This window comes from Saccostrea cucullata, unplaced genomic scaffold (assembly GCF_032062105.1).
Source record: "Saccostrea cucullata isolate Sc308-1 unplaced genomic scaffold, CSIRO_AGI_Scuc_v1 ctg235, whole genome shotgun sequence".
In the NCBI taxonomy this organism is placed as follows: domain Eukaryota; kingdom Metazoa; phylum Mollusca; class Bivalvia; order Ostreida; family Ostreidae; genus Saccostrea; species Saccostrea cuccullata.
Genome location: NW_026933134.1, coordinates 478,189 through 500,568, shown reverse-complemented (window position 1 = coordinate 500,568; position 22,380 = coordinate 478,189). Strand labels below are relative to the sequence as shown.

Here is a 22,380-nt window from a genome sequence, read left to right as displayed (position 1 = left end):
AAATAATACTGAAATAGACTGGACCTCCTCAACCTTGTTGTCAGGATTTTGGTTGTGTTTTAAATTTTTATTGTCATGTGAGTATCGAGGTCATCTTCTTAGCTTTTTTATTCCTCAAAATAATATATTCCTTTCTAAAGTATTTGGACATTCACAGCAGGTATTGTATGAACGGCTTTTTGATATGTACAAAACAGGGATTGCATGTCTGTTAAATTGCAAGTCCCTCCAAGATTGCTTTATTGAAACAGTTTGCAACAGGTTATATGTATTAAGTACTGCTGAATCAGATATTGTATCTGAAGAAGTCATTGAAGCTCATATTTTCATAGGTTATGCACCGTTCACAAGCTTTGCACTAATACTTTCCGCTGCTTTAATACTCTGTATTATGCAGTCAGGTACTTACATGGTCCAGACGTTGGAAGTGCGTGGAAGCGTGTTGCTCTGAGGAAATTTATTTCAACAATTCTCAGTTGTGCTGTTTACCATTTACTCAATACATCCCACACCATGCACAACAAAGGCAAATTAAGAACTATGTATGTTTTTTTGAATTTATTAAAAGTTTGTTCAAAGATGGGATGTATTTCTGACGGGATTTATCTGGGTTTATTCCTATTCTCAGTCGGTAAAAATGAGGAAGCCATTACAAAATTGACGATGATAAAAAGAATTCTGACACAGCCATATGTAAATGTTAAAGATGAACAGCGGTATAGCAGTGAGGTGGGAAGACTACCGCTAGGCGAGAGAATGAGGAGAGCTGTCGCTATGAACATTGAGTTATATATTCCTATGATAAAAGAATTAGAATTAGAATGTATCACATGCTATAATTGTCCCCCCCCCCCCCCATATGTGATGACACTTATGTTGCTAGTGTTAAGTTATTGTGATAAGCCAATTGAAAGACAGGAAGTTCTGAAAGAACTGTATTTACTCCTCCATAATGACAAGGACGATTATTTTAAAAGCTCCTCAATTGAAATATCCTGGCAAATTCTTGGAATTTGTCAACAGATTTGTGGAGATTATAAGGGGGCCCTTCTGTCTTATAAAAATTCTCTCATAGTTACTCCATTGCACGGCATCCAAAAGCCAACGTATTATAGAATACGAGATGTCCAGTATAGAATTCAAAATTCATGAGCAACCAATTTGTATTTGATTGAAATTGTTTTATTATAGGTACGAAAATTCATGACCAGCGTTTATTTAAATTTTTATTTGTTTACACTCATGCTTTTATTCAGAGGCATTTAAGGTAATGAGTGTACAGGTGCTGATATATAATTGACTACATGTATTTTTAATGAATTAAGCTTAGCTCAGATTATAGATGTCGTTCACATTAAAAAAAATACCCTGGTATGCTGTAATTTTTTAAAATAATTTGCATCATCATTTTATTTTTGCTTTTTGTCAGCTTGAGTTTTATTCGCAAGAATATTTGTCCACATTGAACAATTTTTGATTTATTGTAACATTTAAAAGGAAATTCCTCTACAGAAAAGAGATCCTTCTTATGACCATAGTTCAATGTACAAACGTAAAAGCTATCAAAATATTTTAATTAAGCTCTTTGCAAAAGAAAAAATAATCAATTTGTTTAAGTGATTGTCTATAAGACAGCTCTGGATTTAAGCAAACAATCAGTACTATACAATACACAATATACAATACAGTATTATGCTCATGTTCTTAGTAAGTTGAACGATATTCAAGATCTCTCTCTCTCTCTCTCTCATTTTCTTTTTCTAAACAGATGAAACAAGTGTAAAAAGGATTCATAGATAATTATAACAGTCATAATCTTAATTAAATTCTATATCGAATTCAGTCGACATAAATACTATGAAAAAAGATGTCAATTTTCCATGGAAAACTTAGCCGAATTATTAAAAAGTCAAATGATAGTCGAGCACTCATTATTCTTTATAATGCTTGCAGCACGAAAGCAAGTATGAGTTTTTAGTGTATATAATTACTTTATTTATAATGTTCTGTCAAAATCTGTAGAATGTATACTTAGTATATATACTTATGTTTATATAGATTATTATCTTATTAAACATAATAAAAACCTTCTTGTCTCTACTTGAATGATTTTTTATGAAGTTTGAATGATTTAACAAAAATGGAGAATATGCATTCAATATCAATATCTATTGTGTTTAAAATTTATATTAAAGCTTAATTTACAAGATCTTTTATTTTATACGAAAACTTATATTCATTTACTATTCATATGTCATGATTTGATACAACAAAAAAGTATGTGCCAATAGTTTTGACAACATAATTCTTTGCATTTTATTCAGGATGACCGATTTACCTGACCTATTCCCAATGAAATAAATTCCAAAATGATAATTTCATAATTGAATAGTATGATTTGGTCTATACAATGACCTTGTCAGCAAATACAGTTCATGATTGGGACAAATGCTGGTTGATGTTTTTCATACTAATTGTTCGTCCATTATTTAAACATTGAATTGACGACGAATTTTTCCGTCATTTCCCGATTATGGCAAGGAGCAGATGTGACTAGTCGGCAGGGGATGCTCACTCCTCCATGGCACCCGTCCCACGTCTAATGTTTCGGAGGTCTGTGTTTGCTCTGCTCCTATTTTGTATTGTATTGTGGCGTTTTGATCTTGAATACTGTTCGTTATCTCCATATGTTTTATTTTATATAATATTTAGATACTAGATCTCTTAAATTTTGTTTCACATTAAGGCTCATTCATTTGAAACTACAGTCCTCAAAATACGTTTTCCTTCCTTGTGTAATTTCTTGTTTGCTTGCTTGTTTATGTTAAACGCCCCTCTTGAGAAATAAATTTTCACTTATATGGAGACTCACCACTTGCTAGTGGAGAGATGCAAAGAAGATGGGGGAATAAGGCGGGCAGAATGCCTACAGCGTCAGATTTTAAGAAATCATATCTAATATGTGAATTGAGTATTAAAATTACCTTCTTATTATTCAAAATTTTGAAATGATGAGAAAAAAAACTTTTCTGAAAAAAAAATTCTTTTATAAAATTATTAGATAGTATTCGCAGGATTTGAACCCTGGCAATAAATATACGACGTATCAATAGCATACTGATTTGAGACTTATGCCTTTTTCTCTCTCTTTTGAGACTAATGCGTTAACCACTATATGCTACATCACTCATCGAGATTTTGGACATTAAAATCATGTTTGTGATATAACCCGCGACTTAATGGACATGAAGTACTTCTCGGAAAGAAGCGAATGTTGTGTCATAAAAGTGTACTTTTAGGGTATAGTGGGCCTTCGCTACATGTTTTTGTAAACCGAAAAATGTGTATTTTATTGCAAACTTTTAGGATCATCTTTAAAAAAAAACGAGCGAAAAAAGAGTGAAGACCCACCCATATTGAAAAATTGTGTTCAAGTATGAGAAAATGATCGTTTTTGTTCTTTTTAGTGTGAGTTTAAGCTTTTTCATAGGTAATTATTTTCAGTCTTTGTGAAGTTTTTGTAAATTTTAGAGAATTTACATAAAGTACACTTTAATATTAGATGAAATATCAAATAAAATTTGGATTTAATTGAGATTAAATTTCACTTCTTATCTGTCGCATTATAGGCACTTCGCCCGCCTTATCCCCCATCTTCTTTTGCATTCTGATCTAAATTGTGGTTTTGTAAGTACGGAGATAGGTTGCTCACCCCTCGCATGTGTTTGCATATCATATGAACATTTTGACAGACTTTTAATGAGTAAAGTTATTAGGAAATATAATAATGTTCTTCATTAATTTTCTTAATGTTACATATTCAGTTCAATATCTATCATATGATAAAGTTAAAATATGTTAGGGAACCTCTGTTATACTTTATTCCTATTTTTTGTTGGGTGGGTGGCGTGGGGTAGTGGGGCGAGGGGACTGAGAGGAGCTACAAAAAGATTTAATTTCAGAATTTCGTCACCTGGGGACAAAATTGCCTTATTTTAACATTTTATTTTACATTTATGCGATGCCATTTTTTCATGCTGCTAGTAGGCTTTAAAATATACTTATATGTTTCCGTATTTTTTCGATAAACCGGTCAAAGTAGCCTATCGGTAGGGCGTTCGCTTTGTAATCGGGGAGGGGGTGTTTATATTTAACATATTTCTAGTCTAAAAACAGTAAAATAACATTCGGATATTATTGGAAGTATACTTCCTCACACTACGCTTCCCTAAGCAAGGTATTACTTAAGCTGTACATGTATAAATAAATTTTCACTTGCAAATTGAATATAGTAGTTAGATTTCGTTCACTCTAAATAGATTGATTGTTGTAAGTAACATCCCTGGACCCATTCATGAATTTTCCCTAACATTAAGGGCTTTATATAATATATTTTTTAATTATACAATTGCATTTAATTCAGAGAGAGAGAGAGAGAGAGAGCAAATGAAGGAGAAAAATATATCAAATGGAAATTGGATGGAATCGTCAATTTAAGAGTTGTACTTGAATAAGCGGAAGTTCTTTACACAAGCAAATGTAATACGTTTAGAGTAATCACATCTTTAAGTGGAGTGTAAAAACTTAATTGGAGAAAAGAAAATGACAGAAGAAAGGATGTTTACAAACCATCAGATAACAAAAGTCAAAGAGGAAGAAAAAAAGGGAAACTAAAATTACATGTATATCTTAAAAAATCTTGACGTCCATCTGAATGTGAAAAACAAAGATAGACACCAAAGGAAGAATGGTAAAGAAAAGAATGGCTGTACGAAAACAGAATAAAGATAAGATGTTTAAAATGAAAGAAAAGGTACAAATAGAAAATTCAGAACGGAAATTGGCCTGATAGATTTGAAACCAAAGAGTTATTTTGAAAGATGTATTAAATAAATTAATCAGTGGCTTTTACATAATGAAATATGGTGATAACTAATTCAACATAATCCAAGCCCAAAGTCTATTCAAACAATGCAGATTTTGAGCAGAGTAAAAACAGGCCTTTAAAGGGACATGGACACAGTTTCAACTGATTTTTTAACCAATTTTATTTTTTACAATTCCTATCTGAGGCAATTCTAATAATCAGCAAAAATTCGAACATCATTTTTTGATTTACAAAAATGGTGAAGAGGAGACAACAAGCCTCAACAACATTTAGACGAGAGGGAAGTCAAGCTGATCATGAGGAGATACAGCAGATTACAGATGATGAGATGAACATTGAAACCACAGCAAATGAATTTGGGTCATCTGAGGAAGATGACATACCAAATACTGTCCTACCACAAATCAACGTTGGCGCTGAAGTCCATATGAGAAGCAGCCCATCACAACAAAGCATTAGGCGAGATGCAGATCTACATGAACTGAGAAGGCCTACACCAGTGAGGCAAGTTGCAAGACCCGGATTACGGAGGAGGCTGGGAAACGCTGGTCTAACAGAACCAACTCCTAAAAGGAATTCTTCCAACGATGCGGGAAACAATTCACCTGGTATTTACAATGAATTAAAAGGAGCCTTGAAGGAAATGACCAGCTATCCAGACAACCTTTGCTGGATTCACCGTCCAACAGAACACTGACTACGCTGCCGAGAAACTGAAAAATGGTATGTCCTCTGACCGCCTTGTGAGGAGCATGGCATATCAGAGGAGGAAAATCCACTCTACATCCAGGGGCCACTATCAACACCCTCATCTTCAGAGGAAGAGACAGAACCAATGCCCAGGAGACGGTCATCAAATGGCAGAGTCAGGACCAGTGAGATTTTCCTGCCAACCTACAAAGGTCAGAAATCAAGCGTGAAGTTACCAGCTTTTAAGGGAAACACAGAAAAATGGAAAGTTTGGTACAACAGATTGGAGGCTGTTGCCCATATTGAGCATTTGACACAGGAGGAAAAACTGCGAGAAATCTCCCCAAGGCTACAAGGAGTAGCTGTGAAGTTTGCATACGGACAGTTACCCACATCAGTCCTAGGTAACTACAAACGCCTACTGAAGGAGCTACAAAGCAGATTTGGTGAAGTTGAGACTACCAAACTCTACATAATGCAGTTTACCCGCAGAAACCAACAGCCTGGTGAATCAGCCGAGGAGTATGCCGCTGAGCTTAAACGTTTGTATGATAAAGCTTACAAAAACAGAGGCATCTCAATCAGACAGGAGAATTTGTTAAGGAGAATCCTCCTAGGACTTCGAGACCAGAAGATAAGGATTTATGTGGAATTGAATAAGGAGCCAGAGACAATCGAGGATGCTGTATATTACGTGGTACATTACCTGGAGACCACCAGATATCCCCATAATCCAGAAGACAGTGACAGGAAGGAAAAGAAACCCACAAGACAGGTCAGTGCTGCAGTCAAGCAGAAACCAGTTAAGAAATCAGTTCAGCCAGAGGAAAAGCAATCATCGGGATGGAAGTCTACACAACAGAAATCCCAAACAGGTGCTCCAGGGACCATTACCATACAGAAAGGAGATCTTCAAAATCTGATAAATCAGTTGCTGAATGAAAGGATCAGATCTCAGCTACAGACACACTCTAAAGAGAGATCATCTTATTCCAACCAATGGCCAGGGAGGAGGGAAAATCCCAATTATGCCTTCAATGTAAGATCAACTTACAATGGTAACCTACCAGCACCCCAGAGACAAGCTGGGATGGAATGGAATTTGCTTTGCTTGTGGCCAAAACGGACACTTTGCCAGGAGCTGTCCACTGAGGAATCAACAGAAAACTCATAACAATGAGGGGGAGATTCCAACAGAGTACTCTTAGTACTGAAAATCAACAGCAATCCAACGATATCCAGAGAGGTGGAGATGTATTCTTGATGTAAAGTTCCTCTCCAAATTTGACCCACTTGTCGTCAAACTAGAGAGGGTCACTCCTGTTGACCAGGGAGTGACCCAAACTGAAGGGAAAGATAACAGTCATAGGAAAATGCAGGAGACAACACAACCAACAGGAGTAACCACACTTGGTGATCAAGGTATCACACAAATTGCAAGACAACTCGTGAGGAGTGAGGGCATCTACATAAAAGGGAAGATTCAAGGCATGAAGGTCAAGCTAACAGTCGACACGGGAGCTATCCGGACGGTGCTGTCAGACCGAGCCTACAGGAAGATCCCTGAGGATGTACGACCCCACTTAGAGAAGTCTTACATGTTAACCAGTGTAAATGGCCAACCTCTGAAGGAGATGGGGAAAGCCAACTTCAAGTTTGAGTTAGGAGAAGTGAAGTTTGAGGAAGAATTAGTTGTTGCTGAAATTGAAGATGAAGTGTTATTGTGTTATGAAGTGTTATTGGGCTTAGATGTGCTGATGAAGGGTCCAGGTGGACCAGCAAATATTAATTTATGTGAAGGTGTCATCCTGTTAAATGGATGTTCTGTCCCTTGCATCCAGAACCATCAACCCAGCAGACTTAGGAAAGTCTGTGCTGAGGAAGATTATCAGATTCCCACCAAATAATAATAATAATATAATAATAATAATAATACTTTATTTAAAGAGGGTAACCCGATTAGTGCAATGCACTAGTTTTCCTCGGGGCCCTCTATACATAGATAGTACAATTATATATACAACAGTACAATAATCAGAAAATTTACAAGTATATAACATACATGAATTACATTTGAAAAAAAGAAAGTATATACAATGTATTACCAAAGCATAGAACAAGTTACAAATCAGGAAATGTTTCGTCCATTGATGATAAATTTTTCCACATTTTTACGAAAGGATTGTACAGTTGGGGAAAAACGTACATGTAGAGGTAATTTGTTCCATAAATTAACGCCTGAATATTGAAAAGAATTTTTAAACAAATTTGTTCGATACTTTGGTAGACTAAGGTCATAATTGGATTCAGAACGTAAAACATAATTTTTGGAGGAAATAAATTTAAACGAGTCTCTCAGATAATCAGGTGTCATATCATGAAGTGTTTTATAAAGCAGTATGTATTTGTGAAAATCTATCAATTAATAAATAGTAAGCCAACCAAGTTTCACAAATAATGGTTGTGATGGAGCATCTGGTGCCGCATCTAATATAATTCTGGCTGCTCTTTTTTGTAATTTAAAGACTCTTTCTATGCCAGCACCTGGAGCATTGCCCCATATAGTTAAGCAATAATTTAAAGATGGCAGAATGTATGCATTATAAAAAAGTTTCCGCGTGTGTTATGGGAGAAATTTTTTTTATTTTACGTAATGTAAATAGTTTATACGTCAAGGACTTGCACACAGAATCAATATGACTAATGGAGTTTTATGAAGAGACTTACTTTTACAATCGATGACTGACTTTTACAATTTAAACAGAGACAAACTCCAATCACTAAAATGTAAAAGTCAGCTGTCAAATGTAAAAGTAAGTCTCTTCATAAAACTCCAATATAGCGCAATGAATGATCAATATGTACTCCAAGGAGTTTTTCTGATTCAACATTTTTAAGAACTTTGTCTGATACACACAAATCTAATTTTGAGGTTGTTAATTTAGATTTTCTATGTTCAGTCCCCATAAGCATACATTTTGTCTTCTCAATATTCAACACCATTTGATTTCTAGAACACCAGTCTTCAATCTCACACAAATCAACATTTAGGGCATTTTCAATAGAATGCACATTATTATGATATGTATGTAAAGTTGCATCATCAGCGAACAAATCAATATCTGAATTATTTACATGTAGAGGAAGATCATTTATGTACAGTAAAAATAAAAGTGGTCCTAAAATAGAACCTTGTGGCACACCTGCTGTGACGGGCATAAATTTAGAGGAATAAGTACCTAACTTTACACATTGTGTTCTTGAGCTCAAATAGGAATCAGAATCAGAAATGATTGTAGATATACATGTACCAGTACTAGCTGACAGAGAAGAGGATGAGTGTAGTGAAGTGTCAAAAGATTCTATAGTGAAATTGTTGGAAGAGTTTGCCGCTAGATATCCAGTGACAATGGCAGAAAATGTTGTTGAAAATAATGATGATGTTATGGGAAGAAAAGTCAGCATGGAAATCTCCTCTGAGGAAGAGGTGAATACTGTGATCATCCAGGGAGAGAAAGAAGACGAAACTAAGAAGTTTGACTTAGGATCCAACATATTGATGTTACCTCAAAGTCCAGGAAAGGATACCGGCTATGGTGCAGTGCCAGTGAAGAGACTGTACTTAGTGCCATCTGTAAAACCCACTGTCCATGGTGGCAACGATGGAACCTTCACCACAGCCTTGCCTGTGTAGTGGGAAACCGACGTTGGAATCATCAGAAATCTCGCCATGAAGGGGACAGGAGAAGGGGGCATTGGTAGAGCAAGACCCTCAGCTTTCACAGAGGACCCGCATAAGGAAAACACAAAGGTAAAGGTTTTTCAGCTTTGACGATTACCATGATGGTATGAGCTGATGATGATGATCCAAGCAGAGACGGACCAGACAATGATGCTTGACGGTAAGACGTACCTTTGACAGGACGATACCTAGATGAGAAGGACCAGGAATCGTGTGTGATTGATTAAATGGAACTGTGCTAAATGGAACTGTGTTAAATGGAACCGTGCTAATTTATATTCTATTGTAGGGAATGATGAACTTTAAATTCAAGCATTGATATGTGTACATTATAGCCGAATCTAATTTCAGATTATGTCATATTATTGAAATGTAATAATTGTACATTGTAAGGTAGACAGTTTGACCTTAATGTGTAGATTTGACATTTGTTTGACATAAGTCATTTGTGAGGACACAAATATTTTGAGAGGAGGGTAGTGTAACGGTCCAGAGATTTGACAGATTAGTTTTATACAGAGTTATTGAACCTGCTTATTGTTGACATTGTAGGAGATTTAATAGATGAATTGTATATGTGTTATAATTACTTGACATTGCAGAAATAGGTGTTAATTTATGCTTTCCACGTACTTGATAGGTGATTATTGACCAGTTTAAGTGATTTCTATGAGTTGAAATAGTTTGTGCACATGTTTAGAGTTATGTAGAAATCAGCTGAACATAGCAGTAGTAAAGTTGTGGTATTTTAGCTTACTTCATGTTATAGGGACTTTAATTGGTCTTCTGTAGTAGATGAACCATAGATTTATGGATGGAATCATGTTTTCTTGAAGTTTAACTTGTTTTCAGTTAATTATCGGCAATTTATAGATTGGTAGATTTGTTAACGAACTTGGCGGTCGTAAATTGTGTAAGTCGAGCCCGATCATAAAAGTTACGATAGTTTTAGGATTTTGGAGTAAATTGTGTTACTTGTTGATTTAAATGGAGTTTAATTTACTTATTCTAATTGAAGACTGTATTTAGAGATTGCATTCATTCAGAAAGGTTGTCTTGTTTGTAGTTATTAGATCTTTCTATAGACTTTGCTGCTTACGGGAAATGTCTCGAGAGATTCGCCAACGTTTTCCAACGAGTCCAACAGTTTCCAACAATTACGTCATATTATTGTATAAAAGAGAGAGATTCAAGGAATTTTTGCTCTTCTGCTAGGTTGAATGGTATAGAGAAGTCGTGTTTTAGGGGTAAGGAGTTAGTATGGGTTGGGCGTTTTTAAATTAGATTTAATAATGACTTTTTAGTTTTAGTTTAAGAAGAGCCAGGGTTATTTTAAGGAATTCAAGAAACTTTTGGAATATTTGTGGAATTTTATAGGAAGTTTTGGTCAGGTTTTAGTGAATTTTAACTGAGAATTGGACTTGGTTAAAATTTGCTAGTTGTTTGAATTTTTGGTAAATTGCTGTTAAATTTTAGAACTACTTGAAATTGTTTGCGTAATTTATACAATTAGCTAAGGAAGCTAGTGTATTTCTAAATTTTGCTACTGTTTTTAACTGGAATTCAGACTTAGGAAATTTGCAGGAATTACTGGTATTCAAATTTGTTAGGATTTAATTAGGTTTAAAAGATTAAGTTTTAGTTATTGGTTTTTACTTTCATCCAGGAGATCTGGAAGGAAGTTTTGAAACACAGGAGTTTTGTGAGTTGCATTGAAGTTGTTTTTAGACAGATAAGTTAGGACTAATAGGTGACTAGAGACAGACTGAGACAGAGTTTAGAATTTGCTGATTGTTCATTTGAGAAATAATTCTTATAATAAATTGTAAAACTGTATTTTGCCTCATTTCAAGTACAGAGATTTACAAGGTTTTCTCAAAGTGTGGTTTTCCAACAAAATGGAAATTGTGGGATATAAGAGGTTAAGAACTGAGTATTAAAATAATGAGTATTAGAGAATTTATAGTGACTTCCTTAGGTCTACGTTGTACCGAGCTTGACAAATATAAGTAAAACAGAGATTTCGTGTATTAATAAATTTAGTGTAACTTAGAGAGCGCGGGTTAATAAAAGGAGGTTAAGGTTTTGGGCAGTGGTGTATTATCCGAGTTCATTAATTAAAGGGAGATAATTTAGTGTGTTGTGAAATACGGTTAAAGGGTATTGAGTTTTGAAACACTGTGCCATACTAGCCCTCCTGAGCTCGGGTTGAGCTGTGTAACGCAAGCCTTGCCACGAAAGATAGGACAACCCCTAGAGAGAGAGAGAGTAGAGAGAGAGGGACAGAGTCCCTCCCCCTAAACGTTACATTATATTGGTGAATATTGGCACGAGTTGGCTATTCAAATACACGAGCTTGCGAGTGCATTTTAACAGATAAGCAAGTGCCAATATTCACCAATATAAGTTCATTAACTCCTTTATTATATAGCTAAAACATTTCCACATAATTTATAATAATTATTCCAACAAAATACCCTCATATTAATGATTTTAAGTATCGGTATTCAAATTAATGTCTGTCCTGTTAGCGTTCAATATCGCATCATTCTGATGACCCTACTGAGCGATATGATTTGCTAAATATTATACAATCATTGCTGTTTCAAAGATGGATAAATCATTGTATTGACCTCAAAAACAGCAATAATTGTTTTATTATATGTATATATATATATTATATATTTATTATATATTTATTATTACTTGTTCACATTTTAAGTCCTGGCCAAAAACAAGAGAGAAGCAGAATTAAAATGTGAAAAAACCTTACCAGTCGTATCAATTTGAATGTGTTTTTTTTTTTTTTATCAATTTTTCGTTGCCACATGAAAAAAAAATATATAATGTAAGTCTTTTTTATAGGACAGATTTTGAAAGGAAGGAGTATTATTAGGAAAAATTGACTGCCAAATAGTAAAAAAAAATGTTCAGTGAAAATGTTAGAGGGGGTCCCTGCATCCCCTCCTACCACCCTCACCCTAAAATATACATTCGCTTATGTTTTGTTCACATGAGAAAAAAAATCATCATAAGTCGTTTAAATAGCTTTCCAAAACAATATGTATCAATTTGGAATTTCTCAATCTATTTTTAGATCAAAGTAGAGGGAATTAATCCTTGTATTGACCTGGAACGTCACGTGCAGGTCAATACAACGTAATCTTTTTCTCACATAGTTAGATCTCAACCAATCAGAGAGATGGAAATTATTCAATCATATAATAATTAGGTTTTTATGGGTCTAATACGTACTATATTTTAATAAATACATGTTGTAATTTCACTTTTGTGTAAAAAAAAAAAATAAACACATCTTATCTAGATGCAACTTCCTTTCTTAAATTTAGCTCTGAGAATTTTGACCAGCCGACTTTATTTGTTTACAACGGGGCGTGCTCGTATTCGGATGCTTCGGGCATACTCATATAAGTTATACAAAGTTAGCATTCAATAAAACGTCAAGATATTGAACGCTAAAATTCTCTGCATTTTTGGCAGTTTTTGTTATTAGAGACTATTTATTAGTAATGTAATAATTTTTTTATAGGACCCTTTCTATATAAGAAGTTCAGAGATCATTGAGTTTTATGAAGACAAATAAAATAAACATTGTTGCATGAAAAAGTTTAATTTTAAGCCTAATTTTGAGGGTTTTTGAAATAAATTATCCTTTCTGACTGAGGATCGTGTGTCCTTAAGAAATATTCATTTTAGGATCTGATAAACACTGGAAGTAGATAAACAAAGGGATGTATCAACTTATAAAGATATCGGAACATCTTAAAGGAATGAGCGTACCAAATCCCCGGATGAACATGCGATTTGTTTCACAGTGTAGACTAGAATACTGAGTAGTTAGGCATTACTTGATTGGCTGAATCCAGGTATGTAGTTATCTTCATCTTAAAGTGAAAATATATTAATGTTTGAAATAAATGGTGGAATGTAAGAATATTACTGAAAATATAGGAATACCGGGGGAGATTGTAGGAATGGGAATAGATATTTTTGGCAAAGTGTCATTTACTGCCGATCGCTTTATTTAATAATGATGAAGACTTAAAATTCATTTTGACCTATAAACCCCATGAGACAGTATATTTTTTAAGGAGATTTTCATAGTCGCTTATGATAAAGTTTTAAATGATGCCAAGGATTTTTCTGAAATTAAATTAGTAAAGTACTGCGAGTACAAAAGGTTTGTATGGAGTTCTCTGGGAATATAATTAGTACTCTTTTCGCTTCAAGCATTTCTTCTTACTAATCCACTTGTAAAGAACTATCAGTGTTTCCGCCCGACTGTGTATGAACTGAATATACTCTCTAGCCCACGCATTTTAACTGACTTCTTAAAAGAAAAGATGCGGATTTTCCAATTTATTTCTTTTAGTTGTATATGATTATTGTCCGTATAGTTTTGTAATGAAGGTAAGTTTGTAATATCTTTACGTTTTTGTAAAAATTATTACATTAAAAATGTTTGAATGACTTCCACATAAAGGACATCTATGTTCTCGAACAAAAAAGTGATACAGTTGAAGCAATATGAGCTGCAACTCTCATGTAAGAATTTTTTGTTACAAAATTGTAAATAACTATTTCAATGACAAAAAAATAATGTTAATAAACTTTTGCTGTTTATATTTGCGATGGAAGAATTATCTATAAGCTTTGATTGAATCAAAATTACATTATTGTCGCCCTGTACAATAATGATGTCTTAAATAAAACTGTATATTGGATTGTATATCCAAGTCTTTCTTCTGCTTAATTTCAGTCTAATTTATCATAAAGGTTTAAATTACATACAAAATTAATCATAATACCACAGTTTAACAACAAAATAGAATTTTTCAAAAATGCAGTTCATATTTACGAAAGGCCAATGAGCTCAATTTCGTAGGTAATAAAAAAAATCGCATTATAACGCGAAACTTTCGCGAATAAAATCAAAACTTTTGCGAATAAACGCGTAAATTTCGCAATATAACGCGAAATCTTCGCGTTATAATGCGAAACTTTCGCAAATAAACGCGTAACTTACACATTATAACGCGAAACTTTCGCGTCATAACTTTCTCGATATATAATGTGTAACTTTCGCGAAATAAAATGCATATAGTAATGTCACGCAGGAACATTGATCTTGACTGACAGATTAGAACATAAACACAGACGGGAACTCTCAGGATTTTATTTATAAAATATCATTTTTTTCAGAAGATGTACTGGCGAAATGATGCGAGAATAGGATGGATTAGTCATCAGAATTTTTTTTTTATTTTAAAACTTTACCATTGAATTAATAAAATGAATTTTACTTTCTTGTACATGTTTTTTCATTGTTAAATTCTTTATACTGATCATTTTGTAAAGAAAATCTCTAATTGACACTTTTTTCAAGCTATTTTTTTAATCAGGAACATTTACTACAACTGTTCCACTAGTAAATTAAGCAATCAATGATTTTGGACAAAAAATTATACACTGTAGAAATATAACTTAAAAGTGAATGAACAATGTATAATTTCATCAGCTTAACGGGTCATATGATGCTGTTTAAATAACAATTATAATTGGATATTGTTAATTACAAATTTCTTGAGGAGAAGGGTCTCTAAATTTTCTCCAATATTTATATATTGGGTTATAGAGAAGTTCGTGGACTAGCCATAAATAAAATCTATGAAGGTATACACAGAGTTTGTACACTTTGTATTGTCAATGTTTTCGTAAGCAATTGAATGACAACGTGATGCATCCTCAAAAAAGAATATCGTATTTCCACAGCGAATCCAAGGGAGACAAATGAAAATCTATCCAATTTTCACAAATGCGGTTGGACACAATTGACAAATTAATCTCATTTTGTCATTTTTTTTTAAAATTTAATATCTAATTATTTCAAATTCTCTAGAGAGTGCATAAAAAATACGCCGAAAAGGGGTGATTTTCCCTGAAATTAATAATTTTGAAGTTTAACTTTTAGAAAACTCGCATAAACTTTTAATTGTTTGAACGACGTTGAGAAAGACAAATTGTGACGGTTAAGAAGGATTCAATGGCAAGAAAGCTTTCAATTTATCTTGTGATAGTCCAAAATAATAATAGCCTTTGCTTATCCCTGTAATGAATAAACTTGAAGACAAAATCGAAAGAAAGTTGAGTCTAAAGCAAATGTCTGGTTAAACAGCAAAAGTTTCGCGTTATATCGCGAAAGTTTGTGTTATAACGCGAAAGTAACGCGTTTATTCGCGAAAGTTTCGCGACATAACGCGAGAGTTAATCGTTTATTCGCGAAAGTTCCGTGTTATAACGCGAAAGTTACGCGTTTATTCGTGAAAGTTTCGCGTTATAACGCAAAAAAATTATTTTTTTACCTACGAAAATGAGCTCATTTGGCTTTCGTATATATTAACTACAGTAAAATCAATGTTTTCACTTGAGTAAATCACAGTGCGTTTACTCTGATTTTCAGAATAACATATTTTAATTTAAAACTTCCTACAAGTAAGTTTCCGAAATTAAAAAGAACTGTTTCTTGTATATTAACATGATATTTTCCCCCAAAATAATATACATAATTAGCATGTCTTATTACATTATCATGGTAATTTAAAATATCAAGTACTTACTATAGTTAAGTATATTTTTTGTAATGTTTTTCACATCAGGGAATCCTGCGGAAAATTGAACAATTTGTTCAGAATTTTTTATTACTCTTTCAGCCAGACATCTAGAGTGCTTATATAGTTGATTTTTAATGACCTTTTAAAATATGTTGCATCTTAATCTATATTTCATCAATTTTACACAAGAGCGATTTAGTCTTGAAATTGTATTTGTTTTGTTTTTTTAACTTCACTACCCCCCTCCCCCTTAACTATAATGATATGCTATAAACAAAAAGAATGAATGATAATTTTATCTTATTGAAGCAAATCTTATTTTAAACCTAGAATGGATGAAATACCAAGGATATCAGATGTTGTTTACAGAAATATGTGCAGCATAGTAGGTACACCTACAATAATAATAATAAGAAGAGATTTGACGGATATTAAGGAACGTTTAAGAGCGCCCGCGGAAAAAAGTCAAGGATATAGAAGAATTCTCAGTGGAAGTAAAAAAGAGGGATTTCGTTCCCAAACATCCGACTACGACTATATGCACTGGCCGACTGATCAGCATGTTATATGTGATCTCAAAGATGCACACAAATACAGCGCAGGGTGTACTCTGATTCTAATGGAGTATTCTGACAACCTTCCGGGATTTGTAATGTTAAAACTACTCACTCGCACAGGTAATTGGTATATTATATTATCCAGTACTAGGATTAATGATGGATTATACATTTCAAGTGCAATGTACAGAGAAAATAAATTAAAGGAAGTCTGGCAAAACTCTACTCATCATGGACCTTGCGCAACCGTAAGAATTGTTGATATTGAATGTGACTCTGCCCATTGTTTTGCCTGTAAAGACTGGCCGTCGATCGCTTATTCTTTTATTCAGAGAAGTCAGACTCAGGGATGGCCATTGAACAATGTTTTAAGAGATATCATCAACTCAGGTTGCCATGTTGTACCAATAGGATTCAAAGGATCACCTCAGGAAGATTGTGAATGGAGGATTTCATTCTCTGTAGCTGAACAGAAACTTGTATGGTGTATGAATCACACACAGTTTATGTGTTATGGATTGTTGAAATTATTTTTAAAAGAGGTCCTCACTGTAAAAGATACAAATGGACAACCATTGCTCTGTTCATATTTTATGAAAACAACTTTGTTTTGGGTTATTCAAAATAATACTGAATTAGACTGGACCTCCTCCACCTTGTTGTCAGGATTTTGGTTGTGTTTCAAATTTTTATTGTCATGTGTGCATCGTGCTTATCTTCCAAATTTTTTCATTCCTGAAAACAACATGTTTATCACAAAAGTATTTGGACATTCACAGCAGATATTGTATGAACGGCTTTTTGATATATACAAACTAGGAATTTCATGCCTGTTTAATTGCAAGTCACTCAAAGATTGCTTCACTAAAGCAGTTTGCAACAGGCTATACGTATTAAGTACGGCCGAATCAGATATTGTATCTGAGATAACCATCGACGCTTGTATTTTTCAGGAAATTCATTGGTTATGCACTTTTCTCAGTCTTTGCACTAATACTTTACACTGTTTTACTATTCTGCACTCCGCAGTCGGGTTCTTGAATGACTCCGGCATTACTGCGTGGAAGCGTGTCGCTCTCAGGAAATTCATCTCAACAATTCTCAGATGTGCTGTTTACCATTTACTCAGTACATCCAGCACCACACACAACAAAAGCAGATTAAGAACTATGTATGTGTGTTTGAATATATTAAAAGTTTGTCCAAATATGGGGTGTATTTCTGATGGAATTTATCTGGGTTTATTCCTGTTCTCAGTCGGTAAAAATGAGGAAGCGATTACAAAATTGACAATGATAAAAAGAATTCTTACACAACCTTACATCATGCATGTTGATGTTAAAGATCAACAGGGGTATATTGATGAAGTGGGAAGACTACCGCTAAGCGAGAAAATGAGGAAAGCTGTCGCTATGAGCATTGAATTAAATATTCCTATGATAAAAGAATTAGAATTAGAATGTAGAATGACATTATTACATGCTATTTTTGTTCCCCCATACGTGATGACACTGATGTTGCTAGTGTTAAGTTATTGTGATAAGCCAGATAAAAGACAGGAAGTTCTGAAAGAACTGTATTCACTCCTCCATTATGACAAGAACCATTATATTTTTGGCTTCTTCAGGGACATATCCTGGCAGATTCTTGGAATTTGTCAACAGATTTGTGGAGATTATCAGGGGGCCCTTCTGTCTTTTCAAAAATCTCTCATAGCTACTCCATTGCATGGCATCCAGGAGGCAACGTATTATAGAATACAAGATGTCCAGTATAGAAATCAAAATTCCTGAGCAACAAGTTTGTAATTGATGGACAATGTTATCAAACGTACCAAAATTTAGCCAGCATTTCTTTATATTTTATTTGTTTAAACTCTACTTTTTATTCAGAAGCATTAGTGTACAGATGCTGATAGAATTGATCATTTTTATGAATTAAGCTTAATTCAGATTATGGATTCGGTTTACATTGGAAATATGCTGTGAACTTTTATAATTGATTACGTCAACATTTTTCGCTATTTTGTCACTTTGCTTTTTATTTGCAACTTTGAATATTTGTCGACAACAAACAATTTTTGAATTTTTGCAACATTTCAAATGAAATTTCTCTGCAGAAAGATTTTTTTATTAATGACTATAGTTCAATGTACAAGCGTTAAAGCTGAGAAAATATTTAATTAAATACTGTGCAAAAACGTAAAATAATTAATTTGTTCATGTCATTCTATACTCTAGTAATAGACAGTTTCGATTTTAAGCAGACAATTATACAGTATTATGCTTATGTTCTAAGTATGTTGAACGATATCCAAAAACAATCTCTCTCTCTTTCTCTTTCACTTACATTTTCTTTTTATAAACAGATGGAACAAGTAAAGTATAAAAATTTATTGATAATTATCACAGTCATAATGTTTTTCAACTTTTATCAGAAATCAGTCGACATAAAAAAACCTACAAAAAAGATATCACTTTCCCATTGAAATCTTTGTCAAAATATTGAGAAGTCAAATGATAGTCGAGTACTCATTATTCTCATTAATGCTTGAAACACGACAGCAAATAGGTGTTTTTGTGTATTATTACTTCATCAATAATGTCTTGTCAAAATCTATAGAATGTAAACTTTGTATTTATACGTTTGTTTATAATGAATCTTATTAAACATAATTAAAACCATCTTCTTGTATCTAATTGAATGAATTTTTTAAACACTTAATGATTTTAAAAAAAATGAGAATATGCATTCAATATCAATATCCATTGTATTTCAATTTATATTAAAGCTTAATTTACAAGATCTTTTATTTTATACAAAAAAAGTATATTCACTTACTATTTATATAAGACATACAACAAAAAGGTAGGTGGCAATAGTTTTGTCAACACAATTCTTGGAATTTTTTTCAGGATGGCTGATTTACCTGACTAATCTCCAGTGAAAGTATTTAAAAAATGATAATTTCATAATTGATTAGTTTGATTTGATCGATACAATGTCCATGTCAGCAAATACAATTCATCATTGAGATAAATGCTGACTGAGTTTTTTCCATACTAATTGTTACTCCCTTATTTATACACTGAATTGACAACGGATTTTGCGGTTATTTCCCGATCCTGACAATGAGCACACGACCGGTGTGACAGGTCGACACGGGATGCTCACTTCCCCATGGCACCTGATACCACCTCTAATGTTTCGGATGTCCGTGTTTGCTCTCATCCTATTTTGTATTGATTTATGGAGTTTTGATCTTAAATACTGTTAGTTATTTCCATATGGTTTCTTTTGATATATTATATATTTAGACACTAGATCTCTTAAATTTTGTTTCACAATAAGGCTCATTTATTTTTAAGTGCAGTCCTCAAAAATACGTTCTCCTTCCTTGTGTAATTTGTTTGTTTGCTTGTTTTATATTTGACGCCCCTCTTGAGAAATGGAGACGAAACCAATTGCTACTGGAGAGCTGCAAAATTTGACTTATACTCGGTATTTAGGGCAATTGAGCGGAGAGGGATCTTTCATTAACCAGCATCTAATGTGATAGCTCAATGTTATATATTTACATCCACTGAATATTTTCTCCTTTATTTATTAAGTAAAACAAAGTTGTTTTCAACGAATGAGTAATCTCTCTGTACAAGTTTTTAAGAATTGACTTTTGCCTCAATTTAATGTGAAATAAGGGTTGTGCATTTATTTTTGCAACAGTTGCAACCTTATTTTTCATGATAACAACCAAAGAAAGCATTTCATTATATCAATTAAAGAAGACAGGCTTTTGTTCTTGTTCAAAACTGTTTCAATTGTTTAATTCAAAATTGTGTAAACGTGTGTTAAATATTTCGTTATATTTTTTTATTTTCCCTATGTTATATTGTTTTATGAGTTTGACCATGCTCATTCTTAAGTCTTTAAAAATCAAATGGATCTAGAGGGCCCACTGAACGCTTTATATATGATTTTGTTGATGGTTCTTGCTGACTAAATTAGAGTGGACTTCTACAATGGTCGTTAATACAGAGGAAAGAAGATGATGTTTTGAACAGGTCTATTGAAAGTTAACTCATTTATGACTCATTTATGTATTTGGTATTTAATATCGCTACAACATTTAAAAACAAGTTCAAGATATTAAAATAGTAATATTATGAAGTTGGTCTATATTGAATGATTGATTGTATATTGGTAAACGTCCCTCTCGTGAATTTTTTACTCATATAGAGATGCCACCATTTGCGGTTGAGATTTGCAAATTTTGTCCTATACTCGGCACTCAGGACCATTGAACAGTGATGGATCTTTTTTCAGCACCTTCTGCGACACGGAACCTCGAATTATACGTTCTCATCCGAAGGACCGGCCTCCACATCCCACAGTAGGATTCGAACCCACAATGTAAGCATTGACTCTCTATTATATTTACACTTCCTCAGAATTTGGTTATTTCTTATCTTTATAATTTTTTGTCTGCTTAAATCAAATGCCACTGTTATTATTAATTTGGAGAATTAAATCAAATAAATTATTAAACGCAAAGATAGTTGCAACAAGCGACAATCTGTTTTATTCATTTATGGAAATCAGATAAGGTATTGTAATGTTAGAGGATTCTGGAATGAAGTTAACAATTTGATGGGTAATTGGGCTGTCAAAATACTTATTGGCATAAACATAAATACATTTACTCAAAAGTTTGGAACCATCACTTGTTCTCTGATATTTCCTCAAACATCTCATCGCAGATGAATCTAAGCAAATGAATGTCAAATGTATTTTTTTTATGTATATCTGAGTAGATCTTAACTTACCATATCCAATGCAATGTAGAAATCATCTTTTAACATATATTTAATGCAGTTGATCATTCACTGAATGAACTTGATCATTCACTGAATGAACAAAATATAGAATTAAAAAGCTTTACGTACATTTGCTTTTTTCAGGAATTGCTAGCAGTAAGTATGACAAACTTTATTGACAATTAAAGAGTCATCCATTTTCAATATTTCATAAGCAAGCTTTATGATATTTCCACCACATCTTTTGAACAATTCTCTAACACACATTCTCGCGGTGTAGACAAGTCGTGTTTAAAAACAGTTTTGTGGGAACTCCACCATTCCACAATTAAGGCATCTTTCGATTCCTTTTTTTACATCTTGGGGCCCTCGCACTAATTCAACGACCAAATTAGTCACAAAAGTGTTCAATTATTTTCACACCTTGGGACATGGCGGGCCAGTGTAGCAGTTTCATTGGCTTCATGTTAAAGATAGTCCTTCATTATTCGAGCCTGATGGGGTCTTGTGCTGTCATCCAAGTACAGGTTAATGTTGTTAATGAATAATAGCATTTGTTATGGGTCAGAATTACCCGAAATGCCAGCAAAGATCAATAACACAATTTAAACTTAACAATAATTTATTTACAGTAATATATAATAAATATATCAAACATAAAGTACAAACTTAGCAAGAATCTAAAAATACATACATCAGAGTGTCCGTTGCTGCACACAATGTCCCAGTGAAAATATATCCCAGTTGTATCTCAATGGTGCTCATACGACAAAGTATTCACAATTATTGTATATGCATTGAATTGACAGGGTATTTATACAGTATTATAAATCTAGAATATTCTAGAAATTGTTAAAACATGATATTACTGGAACAATCTGGACATATACAAAATTTAAGAATGTTCTAGATAAAATGACCAAACATGTTGACCACTCTGGAATGTTCAAGAAACTTAATGTTACTAATTATATACATAATGAAACAATACACATCTCACAACACATTCTTCTTTCTTGTTCGGAGAGCAATGTTAGAGCCACATTAGAGCCACTTT

At 33.4% G+C, this 22,380-nt stretch overlaps 1 protein-coding gene across 2 annotated transcripts; it reads left to right on the top strand.

The window, feature by feature from the left end:
- The first annotated feature begins 13,069 nt into the window (after nucleotides 1-13,069).
- Nucleotides 13,070-19,361, top strand: LOC134237361 (uncharacterized). Of its 2 annotated transcripts, none has more exons than XM_062719470.1 (2): nucleotides 13,070-13,207; nucleotides 16,283-19,361. In XM_062719470.1, the coding sequence occupies exon 2, from the start codon at nucleotides 16,284-16,286 to the stop codon at nucleotides 18,300-18,302; it is 2,019 nt and encodes a 672-aa protein (XP_062575454.1). In that variant the 5' UTR covers nucleotides 13,070-13,207; nucleotide 16,283; the 3' UTR covers nucleotides 18,303-19,361. The 2 variants fall into 2 exon arrangements, with proteins under 2 accessions (XP_062575454.1, XP_062575455.1); XM_062719471.1 differs by lacking the exon at nucleotides 13,070-13,207 and adding an exon at nucleotides 13,651-13,751.
- The last annotated feature ends 3,019 nt before the right edge of the window (nucleotides 19,362-22,380 follow it).